We start from the raw sequence: 20,975 nt of genomic DNA, 5'->3' as shown, positions 1-20,975 counted from the left end.
AATGTGTTCATCTGTTGAGTTAAATCAGAATGTAGCAAGACTCAGCAAATTGCTTGTTGGTCCATTCTGTAATTCATAGAATCATAGAATATTTTGGGTTGGAAGGGACCTTTAGAGGTCATCTAGTCCAACCCCCCAGTTTACCTTCAGCCTTGTGCTAGCTACAGATGTCTTTCCACTATCGCATTATTTCCTGGATCTTTTTTACTACACAATGTAACCTGAAATAATTAGTCTCCTGTTGTTTGGATCAGAGAGAACTACAGGAGTATACCGTGACTTCCTTTAGGCAACCTTGTGTGTCTGGGTTTCCTTGAACACAAACCAGTGATTGAGAAGGGGGGGGAAGAGCTTTTGCACACATCATCTCATCCTGTCTTACAGCTTAGATGTAATCAAAAGTGTTTTCTCTTGAATGCTTCTTCTTATTTTGAATTAACACAGACTTCAGCTTCAGTAGAGCTCACTTGGTACCCTAGTGCCAGGTGTATTGACTCTTCCCTACGCTTTTTTTGGTGGTCTGACATCAGAGGAAATTTCTGTTCTTTGAAGGGTTTTCACCCCTGTGACCTTTTTCCCAGGCCTTCTGTTCCATGATTCTAGGAAACTGTCACTTAACTTGCATTTCCTAGGAGGTTTTCAAAAAGCAAAGATACGTCTTGCAGAAGTATGGTAGTCAAGAATTTAAGCATTCAGTATTAGCTTTAGTCTATAGAAGAAGGGAACATACTTTAGAAAGTGATTTACTTTATGTATCTTAGATTAAATAATGGAATTCAGTCTATCTTTGTTTTTCAGCAAGCTTGGTTACTGATCACTTTCCTCAAATTGGTAGTGTTAATTAAGAGTGAGATTTAATCTGGTACTACCTTAATAAAAATTACTATGTTACAGTGCAACACCTTTTAAAAAAAAAAATGACATCTCAGTCAGCATTTAGGTATCTGGTAGTTAAAATTATCAAACACCTAATAAAGCTGTGCTGTTCTCATGCTTCATTTTTTTTTATGTCCTTGTCTTGTAGCAGTTTGCAAAAGGAGGAGGACATAAGGTAACCAGTTACCAAGGGATTCTTAAGTGTTGGAGAGTTTCTGCTGCAAGAAGGGAACGCAGTCTCTTCTTGTCCCTGTATTCTTGAAACAAAAGTTGGGACTAATATGCCAATCAGAATGAAAATATCACCATTATGATTCCATCTGTTGTGACTTGGAAATACTGATTTAGTTGTCCATACTACTGTGATTGACGTTGAGCTACAAGGATGATACTCTGTAAAATAACCCTTAAATCTAAAACAAACTGCTTTTTATTTTTTAAGCAAAACTAATTAACTAATTTTAGCTTAGTTTCTGCCTTATTTTAGTTTATTTAGTTTTGGGGGAGTAAGCTCCTTTCAGCTTATTTTCTGTCCTTACCCTGTATGCCAGGTTTAATACACAGTAATTTTGTGCTTGTAATCTAGGCATAGCTCAAAACAACTGCTTCAGTAGTCTTTCTTGAGCTAAAAGAAAAACCCCAAAAGCACACTTCCCAGCAACCGAGTATTTAGAAATACCTTTACAATTGAAAAATCTAAAATCAAAAGTAAATTATCAGTAACTTAAAAGTTATGTCAGTTTATAGTATATTTCCGGTACTAGCCATTTCTTTTGTAGGAAGCCCAAATTTGCTTTGTCTTGGGAGAACTGAATTTGATAATATCTTCACATCTTGCTTATCTCTGCCTATAATAGAATGGTTTGGGTTAAAAGAGACCTTAAAGATCACCTAGTTCCAACCCCCCTGCCATGGGCAAGGTCACCTTCCACCAGACCAGGTTGCTCAAAGCCCCATCCAACCTGGCCTTGAACACTGCCAGGGAGGGGGCAGCCACAGCTTCTCTGGGGAATCTCTTCTAGTGTCTCACCACCCTCATAGTAAAGAATTTCTTCCTAATACCTAATCTAAATCTACCCTCTTTAATTTTGAAACTTACCCCTCATCCTATCACTACCCTCCCTGGTAAAGAGTCCCTCTCCACCTTTCTTATACACCCCCTTTAAGTACTGGAAGGCTGCTCTATGGTCTCCCCAGAGCCTTCTCTTCTCCAGGCTTAACAAGCCCAACTCTCTCAGCCTGTCCTCATAGGGGAGGTGCTCCAGCCCCATGATCATTTTCATGACCCTTCTATGAATCTACTTGAGCAGATCCGTGTCTGTCTTGTGTTGGGGAGCCCAGAGCTGAACACAGTACTCTCATCAGAGTGGAGTAGAGGGGCAGAATCACCTCCCTCAACCTGCTGGCCACACTGCTTTTGATGCAGCCCAGGATATGGTTGGCAGCCTGTGCTGCGAGCTCACATTGCTGGATCATGTTCAGTTTTTCATCTGCCAGCACCCCCAAGTCCTTCTCCCCAGGGCTGCTCTCGGTCCACTCATCCCCCAGCCTGTATCTGTGCTTGGGGTTGCCCTGACCCAGGTGCAGGACCTTGCACTTGGCCTTGTTGAACTTCATGAGGTTTGCACAGGCCCACCTCTCCAGCTTGTCAAGGTCCCTCTGGATGGCCTCCCTTCCCTCCAGCCTGTCAACTATACCCCACAGCTTGATGTTGTTGGCAGACTTGCTGAGGGTGCACTCAATCCCACTGTCCATGTCACCCACAAAGATGTTAGATAGCACCAGTCCCAATACTGACCCTTGAGGAATTCCACTTGTCGCTGGTCTCCCCTTTAGCATCAAGCTGCTGACTGTGACTGTTACTTGCTGGTGAAGAATGAAACCAAAAAGTTGAGTACCTCAGCCTTCTCCATATCCTGGGTAACCAGGTCTCCCGTTTCCTTCCAGAGAGGGCCCACATTTATCTTAATCTTCCTTTTGTCACTAACATACCTATAGAAGTTTTTCTTACTACCCTTGATGTCCCTGGTCAGATTTAATTCTATCAGGGCCTTGGCTTTCCTAACTAGATACCTGGCTGCCCGGGCACTTTCTCTGTGTCCCTCCCAGTCTACCTGTCCTTGCTTCCACCCTCTGTAGACTTCCTTTTTTTTGTTTGAGTTTGTCCAGGAGCAACTTGTTCATCCGCACAGGCCTCCTGGCTTTTTTGACCAACCTCCTCTTTGTTGGAACCAACTTCCTCTTCCTGAGCTTGGAGGACGTGATCCTTGAATAGGATCCCAGCTTTCTTGGGCCTCTTTTCCCTCCAGGGCTGTATCCCATGGTACTCTGCCAAGCAGTTCCCTGAAGAGGCCTAAGTCTGCTGTCTTGAAGTCCAGGCTAGCAAGCTTGCTGTGTGTCCTCCTTGCTGCCCTAAGGATCTTGAACTCCACCATCTCATGGTCACTGCATACAAGGCTGTCCTTAAGCTTCACGTTCCCCACCAGCCCCTCCTTGTTGGTGAGAACAAGGTCCAGCATAGCTTCTCTCCTCGTTGGTTCCTCTATCACTTGGAGAAGGAAGTTGTTATCAACACATTCCAGGAACCTCCTGGATTGCTTATGCCCTGCTGTGTTGTCCCTCCAATAGATATCAGGGTGGTTGAAATCCCCCATGAGGACCAGGGCTTGTGATCATGCAGCTGTTCCTATCTGTCTATAGAGGGCCTCATCTGCTCGGTCTTCCTAGTTGGGCAGCCTGTAGCAGACCCCCACTATAATGTTTCCTTTCCCTGACATCCCTTTAATCCTGACCCATAAACGCTTGGTCAGCTCCTCATGCATCCACAGGCAGAGCTCCATGCACTCCAGTTGGTCATTGAAGTAGAGGGTAACATCCCCTCCTCGTCTCCTCTGCCTGTCCTTCCTGAAGAGCCTGTGAGAGAGTGGTCTTTATCAAGACCACTCAAACTGTTAACGTTTCTTTAAAACATGCTTCATCTTTAAGAAGCAGTCTTAGTATTATAATGGCTAGCTGTTTAAAATTGCTTAATCATTTTTCCTTATTTTATTCAGCATTTGCTTAGTCTTGCAAGGCGTTTTGTTTCTGGACATTTCATTGCATTAGTTATTGTAGTAGTAATAGTTGTAGAGGAAATGAGACACAGCTATTTACAGCTGTTCATAAAGAGGGTAGAAAAGAAAGCAGGCGAGATGATGTCTATACTATTTGTTTTCGCTTGTAATTTGTTGTTGTGGCTGAATTACTCCAAAAAGATTTTTCACATTATATATTGTATTGCAGAGTCATGTAGAGGGAACTCAACTCAGTTGTGCTACTAATTTGTTTGGGCTTTTGTTACAGTTACTTCATGAGTATTGGATGGTACTTAGAGATCATGTGTCTGCAATTGATGAGCTGGCAATGGCTACAGAACGGCTGAGAGTACGTCATCCTGATGAGCCAAAACCAAATCCACCGGTTCTCCACATCATAGAACCGCATGAGGTAAAGTACTTGGCAGGAAAGAAATGTTTGGGGTGTTTTGCTTTTGGGGATTTTTGTTGTTGTTTTGTGGGTTTTTGGTTTTTGTTTTTTTCAGTGGCGGTAGTGGTGTTTTTGTTGTTTTGTTTGTTTTTTTCTGAAAGAACCTACCTCCTGCAGAAACAAAGTCTATATCTAGATCTATGTATAAGGTCTATAATATGCCTTTGTTTTCATTTCAGAAAACGTTAGTGGAGTAAAGAGTTCCTGTCTATTTCTGCATTCAGTGTATGGACCTTTTTGAGATTGGAACTCTTATTTTGATATATTTTTGTCAGCCTTCCGACTGTAAGTGGCAAGTTTCCAAAAGACTGCTGTCCTTCCAGCAGCAGGTGAATGGCTCTGGGACCTTTCTCGACAGTTGCACAGTTTTCCAAGCTGGTGGAAAATTAAGCTGACCTGATTTCTCACCTGTATTGCTACTTTCCACAAGGACCTAAAATACAGCAGTGGAAACTTAAAAGACAAATCTTCTTTCAGTATCTTAGAATTTCTGAGCCACTTTCTGTTCATGAATGTACAGAAAATGCTGGGTTGATTTTTTTTTTTTCTTTTCACCAATAGAAATATGTTTCCAGTAGAAAGGGGTTTTTTCTTCCATTCATATTGTGTTAGATGAAAGTGCTTCTTTTCTTTCTGTAGGGAAATAGGTATTTCATCTGTGTGTTAAAACAATTTTTTAAATGGAGCACTGTGCTTAACAAATGTTTAACAAAGTCTAAGATATATGTATGTATTTGCAGCCATAAAAGAAACACCCATCACTTTGGCTTTCATCCCTCAGGTGTTTGCCTCTTCTGCAGAGGCAACTACACCACTACCAACTGTAATGAATCTAAAAAGGAGTCAGCTTGATGTTTCTGTCTTTGTAAAAGTTAAATGAAAAGTGAAAGCTTCTAAGAAGTATGAAGCAAGTAATTATTTCTTACACATTGCTTTTGAAACCAGCAGTAAAGTCTAGGATCTGTTTTGCTGTAAGAAGATAAATGATAAATTGAATGGAATTTGAAAAAAAAATAGAAAAATGAAGTTGTTTTAAATTGATTTTGTCTCTGGAAAGGACCAGCAGTGCAAATAGAACAATAAAGAGCAAGTTTGTGTATGTCCTGGGTCTCAGCCTGTTTACAGTACTGTGTTCATACTGGGTACAGGAAAGAATAGATAATCAATTTTGCCTGGGGAGAAGCACATCTTAAATTTACAGCATGAGCTGTTCTGTCTGTCCCCAGTGAATTTCTCCATTGAATTTTGCCAAAACATTAATCTAAGCCTTATTTTAAAACTTAACTATTTTTTTCTTTTTTTGTGTGTTTAATACTGTTTCCATAGGTAGAGCAAAATAGAGTGAAACTTTTGAATGACAAGGCGGTTGCCAAATCACAGCTTCAAAAGAAATTAGGACAACTTCTGTATCTCACTAATCTGGAGAAAGTAAGGTTTACGGTTCCTTGTCTTTAACAAAGTGATGTATTCTGTTTACCTGGTGGAAGAAACCTATCATTATTTTTATTTAAAACTGACATTTTAGAGAAAATGTATTTTCTATAAAGATTCGTTACATGTTGAAATTCAGTGTGATGTTCTTTGTGTTCCTGCGTAGCCATAAAGTTATTTATTACATTATATATTTTGGCTATCTGCTTCATTACACAGTTACAAAACTATGAGCTAGTTTTAGATGGTTGAAACTGTCATTAAAAATGACTGGGCCGCATTTAGTAGAAGCCTTGTAAAATTATATAGCTCTCTATGTACCCTTGTCATTTTATGAAGAGCTTACTTTTTAAACAGGAGGACAAGTAGGTCTGTAGGTTAAATCAGTGTTAAAAAACCCCAGACAAACCCCATGTTTGTTATGTTATATTATCTTAGTGTTCAAGTAAATAAAATTATGCTAAAGTAAGCATAGTTAACCATGATTAAGTATATTTTAAATGTTTTTACAACAGTGTGAAGCTGATAGAAAATATGAGGAGTTTCTTGCTTGAAGCTTGTGTTTTACCAGGATTTTTCAAAGCTGTAATAAAGATGCAGATGCACTCTGAAGGACTGAACAATGTATGAACAGTGCTCTTTTTACTTACCATAGATTATGTATTTTTTTAACTTCTCAAGATTTAATTTGCTCATGCAGGTTGGTTTTGTTTTTTTTTTTAAGGACTTCATTATTGATTTTTTCTAGAAGCTTATTTTAAATGTGGAATAACTTTTTATTTATTGAAACACAAAGGGGTTTTTTTTCTACTTTATAGTCTCAGGATAAAACTACTGGGGGAGTTAACCCAGAACCGTGTCCGATCTGTGCACGTCAACTGGGAAAACAGGTAAGATATTTAGTCAGCAGGTTTTGTTTTTAGAATGTCTTTACCTAGATTGGAGTCAGTTGTGTGCCCAAATTTCAACATTTGATTTTAGGTAAACATTGTATTGAAACAGGGAATATAAGCCCTTTCCTGTAATGCACCAACCAGCCTCTCCCCTGAAATAACATCTTGCTCAGGTGCAAGTAGCTCTACTGCCTTTAGCAGTTGACATCAGTGCTTAAGTGATTCAACAAAAGTGTTGCAAAAATGTGTGTGGCTGATTGTTTTGTAACTCTCAAGTTTTGCTTTCATAGTTTTGTTGGAAAAATTTGTTTGCCATTTATATGGTAGTAGAATAAAGAAATAGATAAGCCTCTGTCATATACTATTGTATTTTACTGTAACTGCTCTTACAGAGAACATTTTTTTTTCTTCTAGACTTTGAGGAAACTGATATTGGCTACTTTAAACAGTAGTAAAAAACAGCAGAATAAAGGCTGGCAATCTGGTTTTTTCTTTTTCCCCAGCACTTACCTACTGAACTGTAGGAGTTGAAATTTAAGTGAGATTTAATCAAAACATATCTATATCATAAAGTACAAAGCCATAGTTTATACTTGGCATGCATTAGGTAAAAATGTGAAAGGACTCCTGTAAAGTCAAACTAAATTGGCTCTTTTTTTAGGGTAGCTATTTTAAGGTGTTTTAGCTTCTATGAGCTTTATAGACGTGTAAGTGTAAACTGGTGTCCTGCCACATTTCCAAAATCCCCTCTGCACTGTTCTTCCAAGAGCAAAGCATGTTTTTACGGAGGACAGTTGTTTGCCCTGTTAACTGCCAGTGTGCTTCATTTCTGAGCTGGAGGAGCTCACTGAAAGCAAAAATATTTTCTTTAACTTTGGCCGAGACTGACACTTTAGATGATAGTAGCCATCATTAGCATACACAACCAACTCAATTAACCTTGGACAATTGATGCCAATATGACCTAACATTGCTTTGCTTACTGCACAACCAAAGTAAAGGTGTGTAACAGGGCTTTCTTCTCTAAAGAAAACATCAAATTTTTCAAATAAGAAATACATCATAATGTTGACTTTGGGGGAGTGTTTAACAAGAGCGTCCCAGCTTTGCTTTTTTTTAGTAGAGTGAAATTCAGCTTGTCTGGTATTCTCACTCACAACGTCTGTGCAAAGGTGTTCAAGGTCAACGTGTTTTTCACTTGAAAGAGCCAGCAGCAGCTCATCACTTAATATATAGTAGTTCAAAGCCAATTCCTTAAGTACATGACACTGGTCAGCAACACAGAAAATTCCAGCAGGTGATACATGAGGACAGCTGCTCATTTTTAGCAGTTTTTAGAGTATCACTGTTGTTAGCAACAAGAACCTTCAAGGAAGGATCATCAAGTGGTGTTATCTGTCTTGATTGATGATAATGACTTGGAGTTTACAGAAACTGCTGTCAGCACTGAAGCAAAACGAGCCTTAGGCATTTGTGAAGCTTGGTTTTGCTGTAGAAATCAAACCCAGTGTGTTGATAGGGCTATGAAGATGATGAGGGGACTGGAGCATCTCTGAGGAAAGGCTCAGAGACCTGGGTCTGTTTAGCCTGGAGAAGACTGAAAGGGGGTCTTATCAATGCTTATAAATATCGAAAGGGTGGGTGTCAAGACAATGGGGCCAGGCTCTTTTCAGTGGTGCCCAGCGACAGGACGAGGGGCAAAGGGCACAAACTGGAGCACAGGAAGTTCCTCCTGAACATGAGGAAAAACACTACTCTGAGGGTGGCAGAGCACTGGAACAGGCTGCCCGGAGAGGCTGTGGAGTCTCCATCTCTGAAGATATTCAAAGCCTGCCTGGACACAACCCTGTGTAACCTGCTGTAGATGAACACGCTTTAGCAGGGGGGTTGGACTAGATGATCTCCAGAGGTCCCTTCCAACCCCTACCATGCTGTGATAGAACAGCTCACCAAGAAAGGATACCACAGGCTGCTTCTGCTGATTCAGTACTGCTATCAGTCTTGAAAGAGTCCTCAGTACAAGAAAGGCATGGACCTGTTGGAGCAGGTCCAGAGGAGGGCCACAAAAATGATCATGGGGCTGGAGCACCTCCCCTGTGAGGACAGGCTGAGAGATTTGGGGCTGTTCAGCCTGGAGAAGAGAAGGCTCCGGGGAGACCTCAGAGCAGCCTTCCAGTGCTTAAAGTGGGCCTATAAGAGAGATGGGGGCAATCTTTTTAGCAAGGCACAAGGAGTAATGGCTTTAAACTAAAAGAGGGTAGATTTAGACTAGCTATAAGGAAGAATTTTTTTTACAGTGAGGGTGGTGAAACACTGGCACAGGATGCCCAGAGATGTGATAGAAGCCTCATCCCTGGAAATACTCAAGGTCAGGCTGGACGGGGCTCAGAGCAACCTGATCTAGTTGAAGATGTCCCTGCTCACTGCAGGGGATTTGGACTAGGTGACCTTTAAAGGTTTCTTCCAACTCAAACTATTCTGTGATCATGTTGCAAGGAACTTTTAAAATGCTTTGCATCTTGTCTCTGCATGATTGAAAGAACCTTACAACGCCTAAAGATCTTTTGCTTGATAATCAGTTGTTTAGTCAATTCCCTCTGCTACTTTTGGACCCATGAAAACTTTTATTTTTTCCTTTTAGAATGGCCTCTGGAACGGACTAGTACAGAGTAAGACACTAGTTCTAGATGCAAAAGCACTGATTTACAAATTACTTCTCTGTTATGGAGGGTCATAGCTGACACATTGATGTTCTAGGCCCACAAAGGAGGAACAGCTTCTGCAATGCAATCTTGTGTTTCTAATGCAATCTGTCAAAAAAAGATTAAGCCTCTGTATTCAAAATCTTCTTAAATCCAAAGATACCATCTAAGACTTAATAATAGGTAAAAATTAAAGCACTTTCTTTAGGACTTTTTTTAATAAAGACTGATCTAGTATGAATGTACAGGTGGAAGACTTTTACAGAAGGCCAATACAAACTTTTGTGTAATTTTTTTTTAAAAATGGTGTAAATACATAATCCTTGTACCTAACCTATGCATTAAGAATCATCATTTATGGAAATGAAAGACTAATGTCTTTCCTCAAGTTTAAAACTGGGAAAATGCAAAAAATTAACAATAAATACAGAGAACTTCTGTGGATCATGAATCCTTCTGTGCTGTTTTTCTTCTGTGTTGGTCCAAGACTGATGCTGTGTGTTGTTTTTTTAATTCTCTGCATAGTGGGCAGTGCTGACGTGTGGACATTGTTTTTGTAACGAGTGTATAGCTATCATCATAGAACAGTACAGCGTTGGCACCCGCCGGAGCTCAATTAAATGTGCCATTTGCAGGCAGACAACATCTCATAAAGAAATATCATATGTCTTCACTGCAGAAACTGCAAATCAGGAGGACGATATTCCTGTAAAGGTACGTTGTTTATATGAGCTTTGTGGCCCAAACTTTTGTCAGTCCGTATATGTTGTGTTTTGTTGCATGCTGCCTTTAGGCAGACAAATCTATGATAGAGTTCTATAAGTAGGTTCACTTTTACAGTTTTGGTTTCTTGATAACAGGTATAGTTATTTTTCTGTTGACTTGGATATAATGTATATAGGCCTTTCTTATAGTGTAATCAATGTTTTTACATCCTTCCCCAAGGAAGGTTATATGTCGTCTTGTCAGTAAAAGATTTTTTGGGGGGTTTTTTTGGTTTGTTTTCAGGTTTGTGGTTTTTTGTTTAACTTATTCTTTTCATAACTTTGAAGTTGGAAACAAAATATGAAGAAAAATGGTGTGAAAGAGGATCTTTTTAACACCTGTTCTTTAAGCGTGCCTGAGGAAAGGCCTTGTCAATGGGTTATGAAATTACACCTCTCAAAGTAATTCTTTCTTGGGGTGTGAGGGAAGGGACAGCTTTTGCCAAGCTTCAGTTATGATTTTTTTAAAAGTATTTGATACTGGGTAGACATCAATGCTGTTTGTATACAGGCAGTTTTTGTTGTTGTGGTGTTTTGGCTTTTTGTGGCTAAGGAGATATGAGGCTTTTTGGAGGCATAGTTTTGTGATGTTTGTTTGAAATGAGTAGTTTAGAAAGCTGCATGTACTATAAGGCTGTTGGGATAATGTAAATATTTTAAATTGATAAGTCTTCATTGTTAGCCAGAGAATGTAAATTCTGATTCTGAACTTAAGATTAGTCATCTGGAATGTTTCTTGAGCTAGCTCAGAGTTAGAGTAGTTGTTTGTATTTTGCATATCTTCATAATATTGTCTGCTGTACAAACCATAATTATAAGGAAAAAGCCAACTACTTTTTTAATAGGGTTGAATGAACATTAAAATACTGAAGGGAGATTATATCTGTCCTTCCTACATCTAACTTGTCCACTAATAAATTAGTGGACAGGTTCTAATGAGTGTATTCAGTAACTTGACCCAAAGTTTATTCAGTAGTAAATCAAATCACAGTAGAGGAAATAGAAAAAAAATTATCTTGTAAAATATTTACCAAAACCAATTCTTTCCATTGGAACCTCTTGACCATTAATTTGTTTTCTAGTGTGATATTTGGGACATTCTCTTTTCTTTTTCCTGCAAGTGTATCATCAGTAACATGGTTGCGAGCCCGCTTTCTTCAACCTCATCCCCAGTTCTTTTGATGTAGTTGTGTGGTGTAAGCTTTTTCTCTGTATTCTAGATGAGTGTTGATTGACTCTGTGCAGCTGGATACTCTACAAATATTCCTGCTGGGGTTTTTTGTTTATTTTTGTTTGAAAAATCAAAAGGAAAACTTTGGAAAAACTACTAGTGCTTCTTGTCTATCTGCATTTTAAACTTGTTGGTATTTGGTTAAAGCCTCACTGACTGGATACATATACCTACTGAAAAGATCAGTGGTGAATAAAGAGTGACTTTTGATCTTAAAACAGTCTCTACCTAGGCAATTTCTTTCTCAAGGCTTTCCACTGACAACGTACAGCTCTGTTGAGGACTGGTAGCTGTATTTTCCACTATGACTTTCCGTGTTTATTCCTTTTAGCCTGGCTTTCTGAGGAGAGAAGGTCTTTTTCTTGTATTATCTTAGACTTCTCCCTTAATTTAGCAGCCCATTAGATAATTTCAAGCAGCTTGACAGAAAGTCTGAGTTTCAAACGTAATTCATTTTCTACAAGTCTTATTAAAATAGCCATACATATAAAGTACTTTATTTGTAACTTGTGTGCCTTCCTAATGATGAGTTAATGAACCTCTAGACACAAATGTGTAGGAAATCAGTCCTGACTGCACGGTTTTATCTACTTTTTGTGGTAACAGAGGGTTTTCATTGGGTTGAAGGCAGGGGTGGAGGAAGAGACAGGATCTCCATGAGTCTTTAGCAATACTGAGACATATGTAGTACATAGGCACATTTTGTTTTGCAAAATGTGCTGACAAAGACTTCCATAGTATCTGTGTAAGTCTCTTTGACCCTTGTTGGGTATTCTAGGGTTGCTGGCCAGTACTGAATTCAGTGCTGCCACCTTCACACTAGTTATGTCAGCCGTCCTGAACAACTGGAATTCCGTTTTATGAATAATGCTTCCTAACTCAAATTACTAGATTTGAAGTAGTTGACAGCATGTGGCACCAGGGGGAGTAAATAAGCTATATTTTTGAAGTGCTAGTTACTACGAACTCGCTTCATACGTGTTAGTTTTTAACAGATTAATCCCTAAGGGTTTAGAGATACCACCCTGTTTCTAACAAGAAAATTTCAAATATGTTTCGTAAATTACGTTAAAAAAATAAATAGAATAACTTAATTTCATAGATAAAACACAGAAGGAACATGTCATCTACTATCCTGTGTAAAGAACTGTAGTGTTTTCTGGAGGTATTTCTGCATCAAAAAATTCAGGCAAAGCAAAAATATTAGTTCAGCGTGAATTTGCATGTTACCATGAGCAAGGCCCATTCTTATTTAGTGAGAAATTAATAATTTGTACTGTAGCTTCGCTGTACATACTATCAAAACAAGCAGCGTTGTTAAAAATAACCATTTCTACCTTGTATTCCTTTAAGGACAGTTAACAAAGAATAACTAACTTATTGTGGTTTCTATAGAATAGTAAGGTTAAGATCAGTATCTTGCAGTACCTATATGAAAATCGTGTGATTTACTCAGTGTTTAGATTTTCATCTGAACTTTCTTGGTCTCTCTGGTCTCTCCATATTCAGTAGCTGTCTTCTTTTTTTTTTCTTCTGTTGTCATGTACATCTTGCCTTTTATTTTACCAGCGCTAGCCATCTTAATGCCTTAAATGCAAAAGGGCTACTGTAAATGGGAGCATTTTATACTAAGAGAGAGATTACTGACATCCCTGTATGTTTTGGTTCTGTAAAAGCTTGCAGTGTCTGATCAGTATTACAGTGGGTATTGCCAGCCTGTCATCTGAGACAGAAATTGTTTGCTAGAAGGTAGGTTTGATTCTAACGTGTGCTGTTGCATAATTGAATAGAACTAGCTAATCTGTTTATAAATACTCATCTGGATATTCAAAAAACTGGCACAGTCAGGGTGGTAATGAGTGGGGTAACTTTTTTTTAAGACAGACTGAAAACCAAGAACTCGTAATAACAAGGGTACTTCTATCAGTTTCATCTCCATAAATATTAAGAACAAAAGTGAAAATTTTTTTGTGCTGTGAAGGAAAGTTTTAGTTAATTGTTAGTTCAATGACAAGTCTAGTATAGTTTGTCTAATATAATCTAAGTGGAGGGACGGAGAACTCTGCACACTTAGTTATCTTGTTTAAAAAAATAGAGCAAAAAGACTGTAACCACTTCGATCATTCTGCTGTTGTTTTCTTTGCCATAGTTCTTCTGACTGATCTTGTACAAAGTCACATTTGTAACACCTGAGTCACAGCAAGTCTGAAAGGTGGAAAAATCAACCACAGTGGCTAAAGCTACTACCTCTTACAGCAGGGAAAAATAGAAACTGTGGAAAGGTCCAGAAAAAGTCTCTGAGAAAAAGACAGTCAGAGCAGATTAGCCAGAATTGTCATCATTGAATCAGGGATGAACAGTATCAGAAAAGCATGGAAACGACCCTGGAATGTATAGGAAATACCAAAAGTTAGTCTCAGATCTCCTAACTGTAGGTGGTTATGATTGGCAGGCAGCTGCTGTAGGGCTGCAATTGTGTCGTTCATCCTTGAGATCATAACACCTACTGACATAAGCATTTTTAATTGTCTGTCTGACTTTTGGAAACAATGTCTACCAGGTGCAACGGAGATGTTGTGGAAAAAAACTGGTTTATTTCTATGTCTGTGATGCAGAGTTGGAATCACTATAGAGGACCCTGGGAAATAAAATGGTACTGTTTATTGCAGCCTTTGGTAAAACAGTCTGCAGAGAGTCTTTTACGGGTATTTCTGCAGCATTCATTTGGCTGCATAACGTATACATGATCGGGAAGCCCAGCATTGGTTCCCAACTTGTGCTTAGACTGCTGACATCCTTCCCCACCAATTCTGCAAGCAGCATAACTTCAGTAAATTTGATCTGTCATTGTGGCAAGCCAGCATAGTTAATTCAATGTTCAGAGGACAGGTGCAGACAGAAATAAAACAATATTTGTCCAGCTGAATCTAGTGCAGCTTGAAATTACTATGCATGTAAGAACGAGTAAGGAATTAAATAAGGGCCTCCTAAAGAAAACACATTAGGTAAAATTGCTGTAATACGAAGTACACACTGAAGGAAATAGAGGGAGATACTAAAGAACTGTTTCTCAGAATCATCTTCCTGACTTAAGGGAGACCGAAATCAAAGTGGACAAGAAGTAGAATGTCCTATTGAATTCATTAAGCACGGAAATGCTTCTAAATGCAGAATATGAAGAGGTTTTCATTGCAACATCCAATCCTTCAAGAATTAATTTAATTGCATATCCCAATTTCTTATTATTTTAAATATAATTAACAAGCTTCATAGTGCTGAGCACAAGTTTGGTGTTGCCAGAGTGAGAAAGAAAAGCAATGGAAATAGCGTTCAGGTAGGTTTTTTCATTGCCGGTTTTCAAGAGGTGTGAAGGGAGGGAAACCCAGATGTGCATTTGGAAGATTCTTTAAAGATTGTGCCATGAAGTTAAACCTCAGGAGGCCTAACTGGCGTGTTAGGTGCAACTGCACTGCTTGGGCTATCCAGTCTGCCTCATGCAGAACTAGATGGGTGACGGGCACTTCATTCTTCCATGTGCTGCGCATGCTGCAATACAGCGCTGATCCTACAGCAGCGTCTTGTAAGGGAGCTACAGAAGCAGTTCAGTGCTACTTAACCTGCCCTTCCTCCAGCTTGCTGACTTTTAAATTTGTGTAAGATATGGAAGAGTCCTAATATAACATTATTAAATAAAGCAATGAATGTGGAAGGAGTTGTTTGATATCCTACTTAACTAATGCTCTTCTTTGACTTTTCAAAGGGAAGTCACTCCACCAAAGTGGAAGCTGTGGTCCGAACACTGAAGAGAATTCAATTTAAAGATCCAGGGGCTAAATCCTTAGTTTTCTCAACGGTACTAATCACCATTTTCTGTCTTGTCTTTCTGCATGTGTTGAGTTTAAAGCGGTCATAATTTCAGGAATTAGTGTAGCTACCAAAATGTTGAATCGCTCTGTACAGCCACTTGATCGTTTTGAAACTTTGTAGGGCAATTAATGTAACTGGGACATGAACAATCATCATAGTCAACAGAGGTAAAAGGTTGTTTCTTTAAAGGGCAACCACTTAGGTTTATATGGGAGCATTAGAAATTCTAAATATTTTTAAATGTCCAGATATTTTTGGTGCACTGTAAAACTGGTTTTGTGATGGCTACCAATTTCTTTTATTCAAACTGGTATTTTTATTTACGTTTCTTCTTTAGTTTTATGAAAGATTAGGTTTCTAGCACACAAATCTGTTTTCTTTTTTTCTTTCCTTTTTTAAAATTGAAAATGCTAGTATTTTGAAAGGCCTTTTTATCTACTCTTTCTTAGGGAAGTTAATTAGTGTGTTTTAGTTGTCATTGCTGTTTTTAATGTTGAGTTACTTGTGTGTGGGTTTTTGTGTTTGTTTTTTTTTTTTTTACAGTGGCAAGATGTGTTGGACATAATTTCAAAAGCTTTGTATGACAACAACATGATTTTTTCGCAGATCAATGGAATTAGTAAATTTCAGGTACATAAAGGATATTTTTCTTTACATTATTTTTAGTGGGGAAAATTACAGTTCATAGAAGTTAGTTTGATCCTTTCACTTTGATCCTTCATTTGAGAAACTGAAAGAGGAGTAAATCTGTTTGATAGCTAACTCGTTAATTCTAGAAATCATAATCACAAAAAGCCGCAATTTAAAGCCTCTGGAGATAAACAGTACATTTGCTTCTGAGAAAGAAGCATTGGCATGGATGTTACAGATGAGGCACGCTGATAGGTGTTGCAAGAAGTTCTTGCCTTTCTGATACCTGTCTAGTATCTCTTCTGGGATGACAGGTCTTGGATCAGTCAGGCTGCAAGATTGTCACTCGGGGGCTTGTAGTGGCTGCTATAATTTCTTGAAAATACCTATGTCCCCCACACTCTTGATTGAGGAACTTTTTGTCACGCTGCTGTGATGATTGCCTTTTAGGAAAATCTCTCTGCGTTTAAATATGATCCCAACATCAATATTTTGCTGCTGCCTCTTCACACTGGTTCCAATGGACTAAACATCATCGAAGCAACTCACGTTCTGCTTGTGGAACCCATTCTGAATCCTGCACATGAGCTACAGGCTATTGGCAGAGTACATCGTATTGGCCAAACAAAGTAAGAGTTAAAATTGCACTGAATGGTTTAGATATGGTCCAGAATAGAACTGCATACTGTAATCAGAATAAACCTAGTTCGCTGAATTCCTCAATTTTGGAGATGAAGGGTATTTGTAGTAATCCTGTTTTTAAAGATGGTCATGTAAAGGACAGAAGGACTAAAATTAGAAGAAAAAGTTTGCTGAGAATACACAATGTGTATTTTAGGGAGCTGTTTTGCTTTATGAGGGTAAGGTGCAGAAGCAAATTGCATGTAGGAAGAGTGTAGGCTCTTGAGTCCGAAATCCTGAAAAACCTTGTTCAGCTGCTGCCCTGTTTTGTGTATGTTGTTGATGTCTTAGTTTTTAACTTTGAAGTTCTGCTTGTAAGCATGTCCAGAAATGCCTTAGCTTTGCAGGTCTGAGCAGCTCACCATTTATATAGTATGTGGCTAAGTTTAGGCATGGCCCTTCCTAGTTTCCTTGGGAGGCTTCTTCTAGCCGGTTGTTCCCAGCTCCAGATTAGGAGTTGCATAAGTTGTTGCGGTGTTTTGGGGTGGGTGTTTTTTTTTGTTTTGTTCGTTTGCTTTTCCAAAAAGAAAGTTAGAGCACACACTCTTTAGAACTGATTAGTTTTTAAATCAGTTCTGCCTTTGCCCCTATCTAGATCTTTTTGAAGAACTTAATGAGTTGGCAAATTTTTTGTTTGTTTTGGTGTTGTAGATTTTGCACGGGTGGTACTGAACACTTAACAAAGGTTTTGGAAAGTTTGTCCTGAATGGATAAGATGTGGGGTGTTTTTTTTTTCCTTAGGTTTTATGTCGCTTGGAAAAAAAAAAACAACTAAAAAGCCCTACACTTGAAGAAAAATAACTGGAATCAATTCTGGAATAGTAATATTCTAGCGTAATAGTGGATTTTGTGTTCTGGAAATGGAGGCAAAGCAAGAGGGCATGAATGAGCGTGTATGTGAAAGAATGTTTATGAACAGGTGGATAACTGGGTGTGTTGGTAAAGGTTTTAAATTAATTGTGAGGGCATAGGAAAGATTGGTTGCAACAGCCTGCATTATAATTCTACATGATACTGGCACAAAATGTCTGGCAAAAACCTTGCAATAAAACCAGCAAGAATGTGCGCTGTACTTCTTAAGAATGGGACTTCAGCAAGGCTTCTTTGAAAAAGGGCTGTGTTCAAGTGCAGTGGGCATAAGGGAATACTCTGTTTAGTTTCACTGGTGCAACTATTACCAGTTCAGTTGAGTTCTAATTGACTTTTCTTTTTTTGGGTAGACCTTTGCTTATGAATCACAAAGTATTCCCCCAGCGTTCCTCTGTGTAACGCTGCCTGACAAAGTTTCAACTTCAGATGTGAAAACCACCCAAGCAATATCAAGGGTTCATATCTTTGGAGATTACTTTTTTCCATTTCGCTTTCTTATGCCTGACATTTTTTTTTATTACAGCTTTCTTTTTGAAATTTTCTTTTGTAAATGGAGTTCTCATTTTGTTTTATGTTTATTGACATTTTGGGGTTTATGTTTTACTGGTGTTTGCAATTTCATGTTTACTGACTACAACTACTGACTCTTTAAAAAACAAAACAAAACAAACAAAAAAAACCAAACAGTATTTTACCATCTTCAAGAACAATATGGTCAAAGGTCTGGGAATGAGCTTTAATAATCCATCACACTGAGCTTGTGTCTCTTGGACTGACTCGTGCCAATGCAGTATAAACCTTGTATATAACCAGTGGGCCAAAGTAATTTCTTTAAATGACAAGCTAGGCTCTTGAGGACTGTTTGTTTATAGTAGGGACACAGAAAGCAGAACTTTGCCCAGCATCTGCTTTAGGATTTTATTTAGTACAGCTTATATTCATTTAGTATGTGATCCAGCCAAGTGGAAGGAAGTGTATGCTCTGGGAGGCACTAAGCATCCTTAAATGTCAGTGGAAATTGTTAATCACCTTGTAAGATTTCTTTGTTAAAATATGGAGGCATTTTTTCAGCACTCTTAAAATAATTAGTATGAGACAAAAATGGGGTCTGGAACTTTGACAGTAACAGCGTAACTCCTACTCACATCTGGTCTTGTTTTCTTTTTTTTTTAAACACATTCAGATCTACCATTGTTCACAGGTTCCTGATAAAAGCAACAATAGAAGAGAGAATGCAGACTATGTTGAAAACTGTAGATAGAAGGTATGTGTTGAATTTTTTTAAAACCTCATTATTGCACTGAAAATGAAAAGGTGATTCTCAACCATATTTTTGTTACAGTTAGGTATGCATATCTTGCATATAAACTTCAACTGTGTTCCTTCAAATTGTTTTGATTGACAAAGTTTTTAGACTTGAAAAATTGATCTTTTAACCCGGTTCCAGTAACTTGAAGATTAAAGTATTTTAATTCTCTGGAGAATATTTTGGTTATGATTTGTGGTTTTTATTTTATAAAAGCCAAATTAACTAATAACACATAACTAATTATGTGTTATGATTTATCTTTTCAGTTTACCTACTTCCATTAGTATAAAAGCATTGCAGTTAATGGAGCAATACTAAGCCTGCCACTGGAGTAACAGCATATGTTATAAGCTTGTAATATAGGACATTAATTCTTTCTTTCATTTTTTTTTAAATCTACAAACCTAGTCTGTCAGTGGTGTGTCACACTGGTTGGTTTTGCAGTCAGTGCAAGAGTTGTCCAGATGCTAGCTCATAAGTCAGTCTGGTGTGCAGACCCAGAAAGCAGTTTTCACTGTGTTTATCTTTTCAAAATTTATAAGCAGTGGCAGATTGGGATTGGAACGAAAGTGGTATTTACATTCTTTATGCAGAAAGTATAAGAGGTTTGTACCTATTTAACTATATTGTATACACATAACAAATCTAGGAGGAGGACTTAGTTTAGAAAATTAGTTATTTTTCCATTTTTTTGGCTGTTATGAATTATGGGACTAAAAATTGACATACATATCTTTAGCTGCAGTTATGGAAGATTTCAGCTTTAGCTTTGAAAGAATGATTTAATCAGTTTCTGTATCTGTAAGGCAGCCCTACTCTTGCATATAAAATTCAGATAAATATATGGTGGTTGAATGATCCAATGAGGGCTAATGTTTTGAAAGTAATATCCAACCATATGCTTGGAAGCTGAAGCCAGTCCCTTGAATGTTAAGAGGGTAAAGCAGATTATCTGATGTTCTGCTGCCTCTCCAGTGTTTGGTGTTGACCACTGTTAGGGAGAGTAGATGGACTTTGTATCTTGATTGGAATGTGCAAGAGAAGTAGCTGATCAGTGTATGTATTTTCCCTGATAGAAAGTGTGTTTTCATGCTGAGTTTCAAAACTGTAGTTACTTGGCTCTGAACCATGTGGTGTTCAGTGCTTATAGCTTGTTACCGAAGTTGATTCCTTCTCTGACGTCTGCATGCAACTTTTTCCCACAGCCACACGAGCTCTTCCATGAAACAGTCAGAAGCCTCAGTTCTGACAGTGGCAGATTTGGCTGACCTTTTTACTGAGGAAACTGAAGAACTTGAGTAAAAACATTGGTTTGGCCTAATGAAATCAGAAAGCACCTGACCTAATCAGCACTGGTATATAATCCACTTGATCTGTCACTCCTGTAAACGTCACCTAACGTTTGTCCGTAACAGAGCTGTTGGAAATCGAAAAGTCTTAATTGTGGCTGTCTTAGTCTGTGGTGAAGTTCTTAGCAGCACACCCTTCTGATAGCACTGGAGAAAACTTGCATTTTGCACATTATACAAAAGCATGGATTTTATTCCCAAAGAGCATTTGAGCTGGATGCTAAAACTGAGATCTTGGACCCTTTGTTGAGAGGGTTTTTACCATCAGGTTTGATTGGCTAGTAGCTCAGTCTGAGAGCAAAAAATATTTGGGTGGTTGGGTGGGAAAGGGAAGCAGAAAAACACAAATCTAATTTTTTTTACTGTACAAAGAATTGTTAGAAAGAATGACTGTAAATTAATATTCTTCTAGAAAGGGCTTGTTAGCATTTAATGCAGAGTTACTGAACGTCTTATTGGTTACACTTTAAATGACTTGTTTATTAATAATTTGGATATTTGTATTAGGCTTTTAGATATTCATAAAGGCTTGTGACAGTTAAAAATTTCATTGTTAATGCTTACTCACTGCAAAATGATGATAATTAAATTATGCTTTTTGAATGTGTGTTGATCTGGTAATCTTACTGTACATGTTTTCACTCATTCTTGAAGCCATGACTATTTTACTGCTTTGTTTTTGTTTTTTTTTTTAAAAAAAAAAAAGAGAAAAAAGTAATGCGTTCGTTACAGAATTATTAAAAAACCTAATTGGCTAGGTTGCTGATCACTTTATAAATATTTGGTGGTGGTGTACATTTTCTCACCCTGATTTTTTTTGTCTAATTCTTCCCCTTAAAGAAACAGT

At 38.2% G+C, this 20,975-nt stretch overlaps 1 protein-coding gene and 1 pseudogene across 1 annotated transcript in view; one reads left to right on the top strand and one right to left on the bottom strand.

Annotated features, from left to right (window-relative positions):
- The window catches only part of SHPRH (SNF2 histone linker PHD RING helicase), a 56,628-nt gene extending 35,859 nt beyond the window's left edge, over positions 1-20,769 (top strand). Inside the window, exons 22-30 of the mRNA XM_086482382.1 lie at positions 4,219-4,362; positions 5,728-5,829; positions 6,651-6,722; positions 9,953-10,141; positions 15,183-15,275; positions 15,833-15,919; positions 16,370-16,548; positions 18,654-18,734; positions 19,985-20,769. Coding sequence (XP_086338508.1) covers positions 4,219-4,362; positions 5,728-5,829; positions 6,651-6,722; positions 9,953-10,141; positions 15,183-15,275; positions 15,833-15,919; positions 16,370-16,548; positions 18,654-18,734; positions 19,985-20,081 — 1,044 coding nt within the window. The 3' untranslated portion in view covers positions 20,082-20,769. The remainder of the gene's footprint in view (positions 1-4,218; positions 4,363-5,727; positions 5,830-6,650; positions 6,723-9,952; positions 10,142-15,182; positions 15,276-15,832; positions 15,920-16,369; positions 16,549-18,653; positions 18,735-19,984) is intronic.
- Positions 7,532-9,460, bottom strand: LOC104351848 (F-box/LRR-repeat protein 21 pseudogene; annotated as a pseudogene).
- Positions 20,770-20,975: the final 206 nt, after the last annotated feature.

This window comes from Leptosomus discolor, chromosome 2 (assembly GCF_034619465.1).
Source record: "Leptosomus discolor isolate bLepDis1 chromosome 2, bLepDis1.hap2, whole genome shotgun sequence".
Taxonomy (NCBI): Eukaryota; Metazoa; Chordata; class Aves; order Leptosomiformes; family Leptosomidae; genus Leptosomus; species Leptosomus discolor.
The sequence above is the reverse complement of the archived record's forward strand: the minus strand, read 5'-3'. Positions and strand labels throughout refer to the sequence as shown.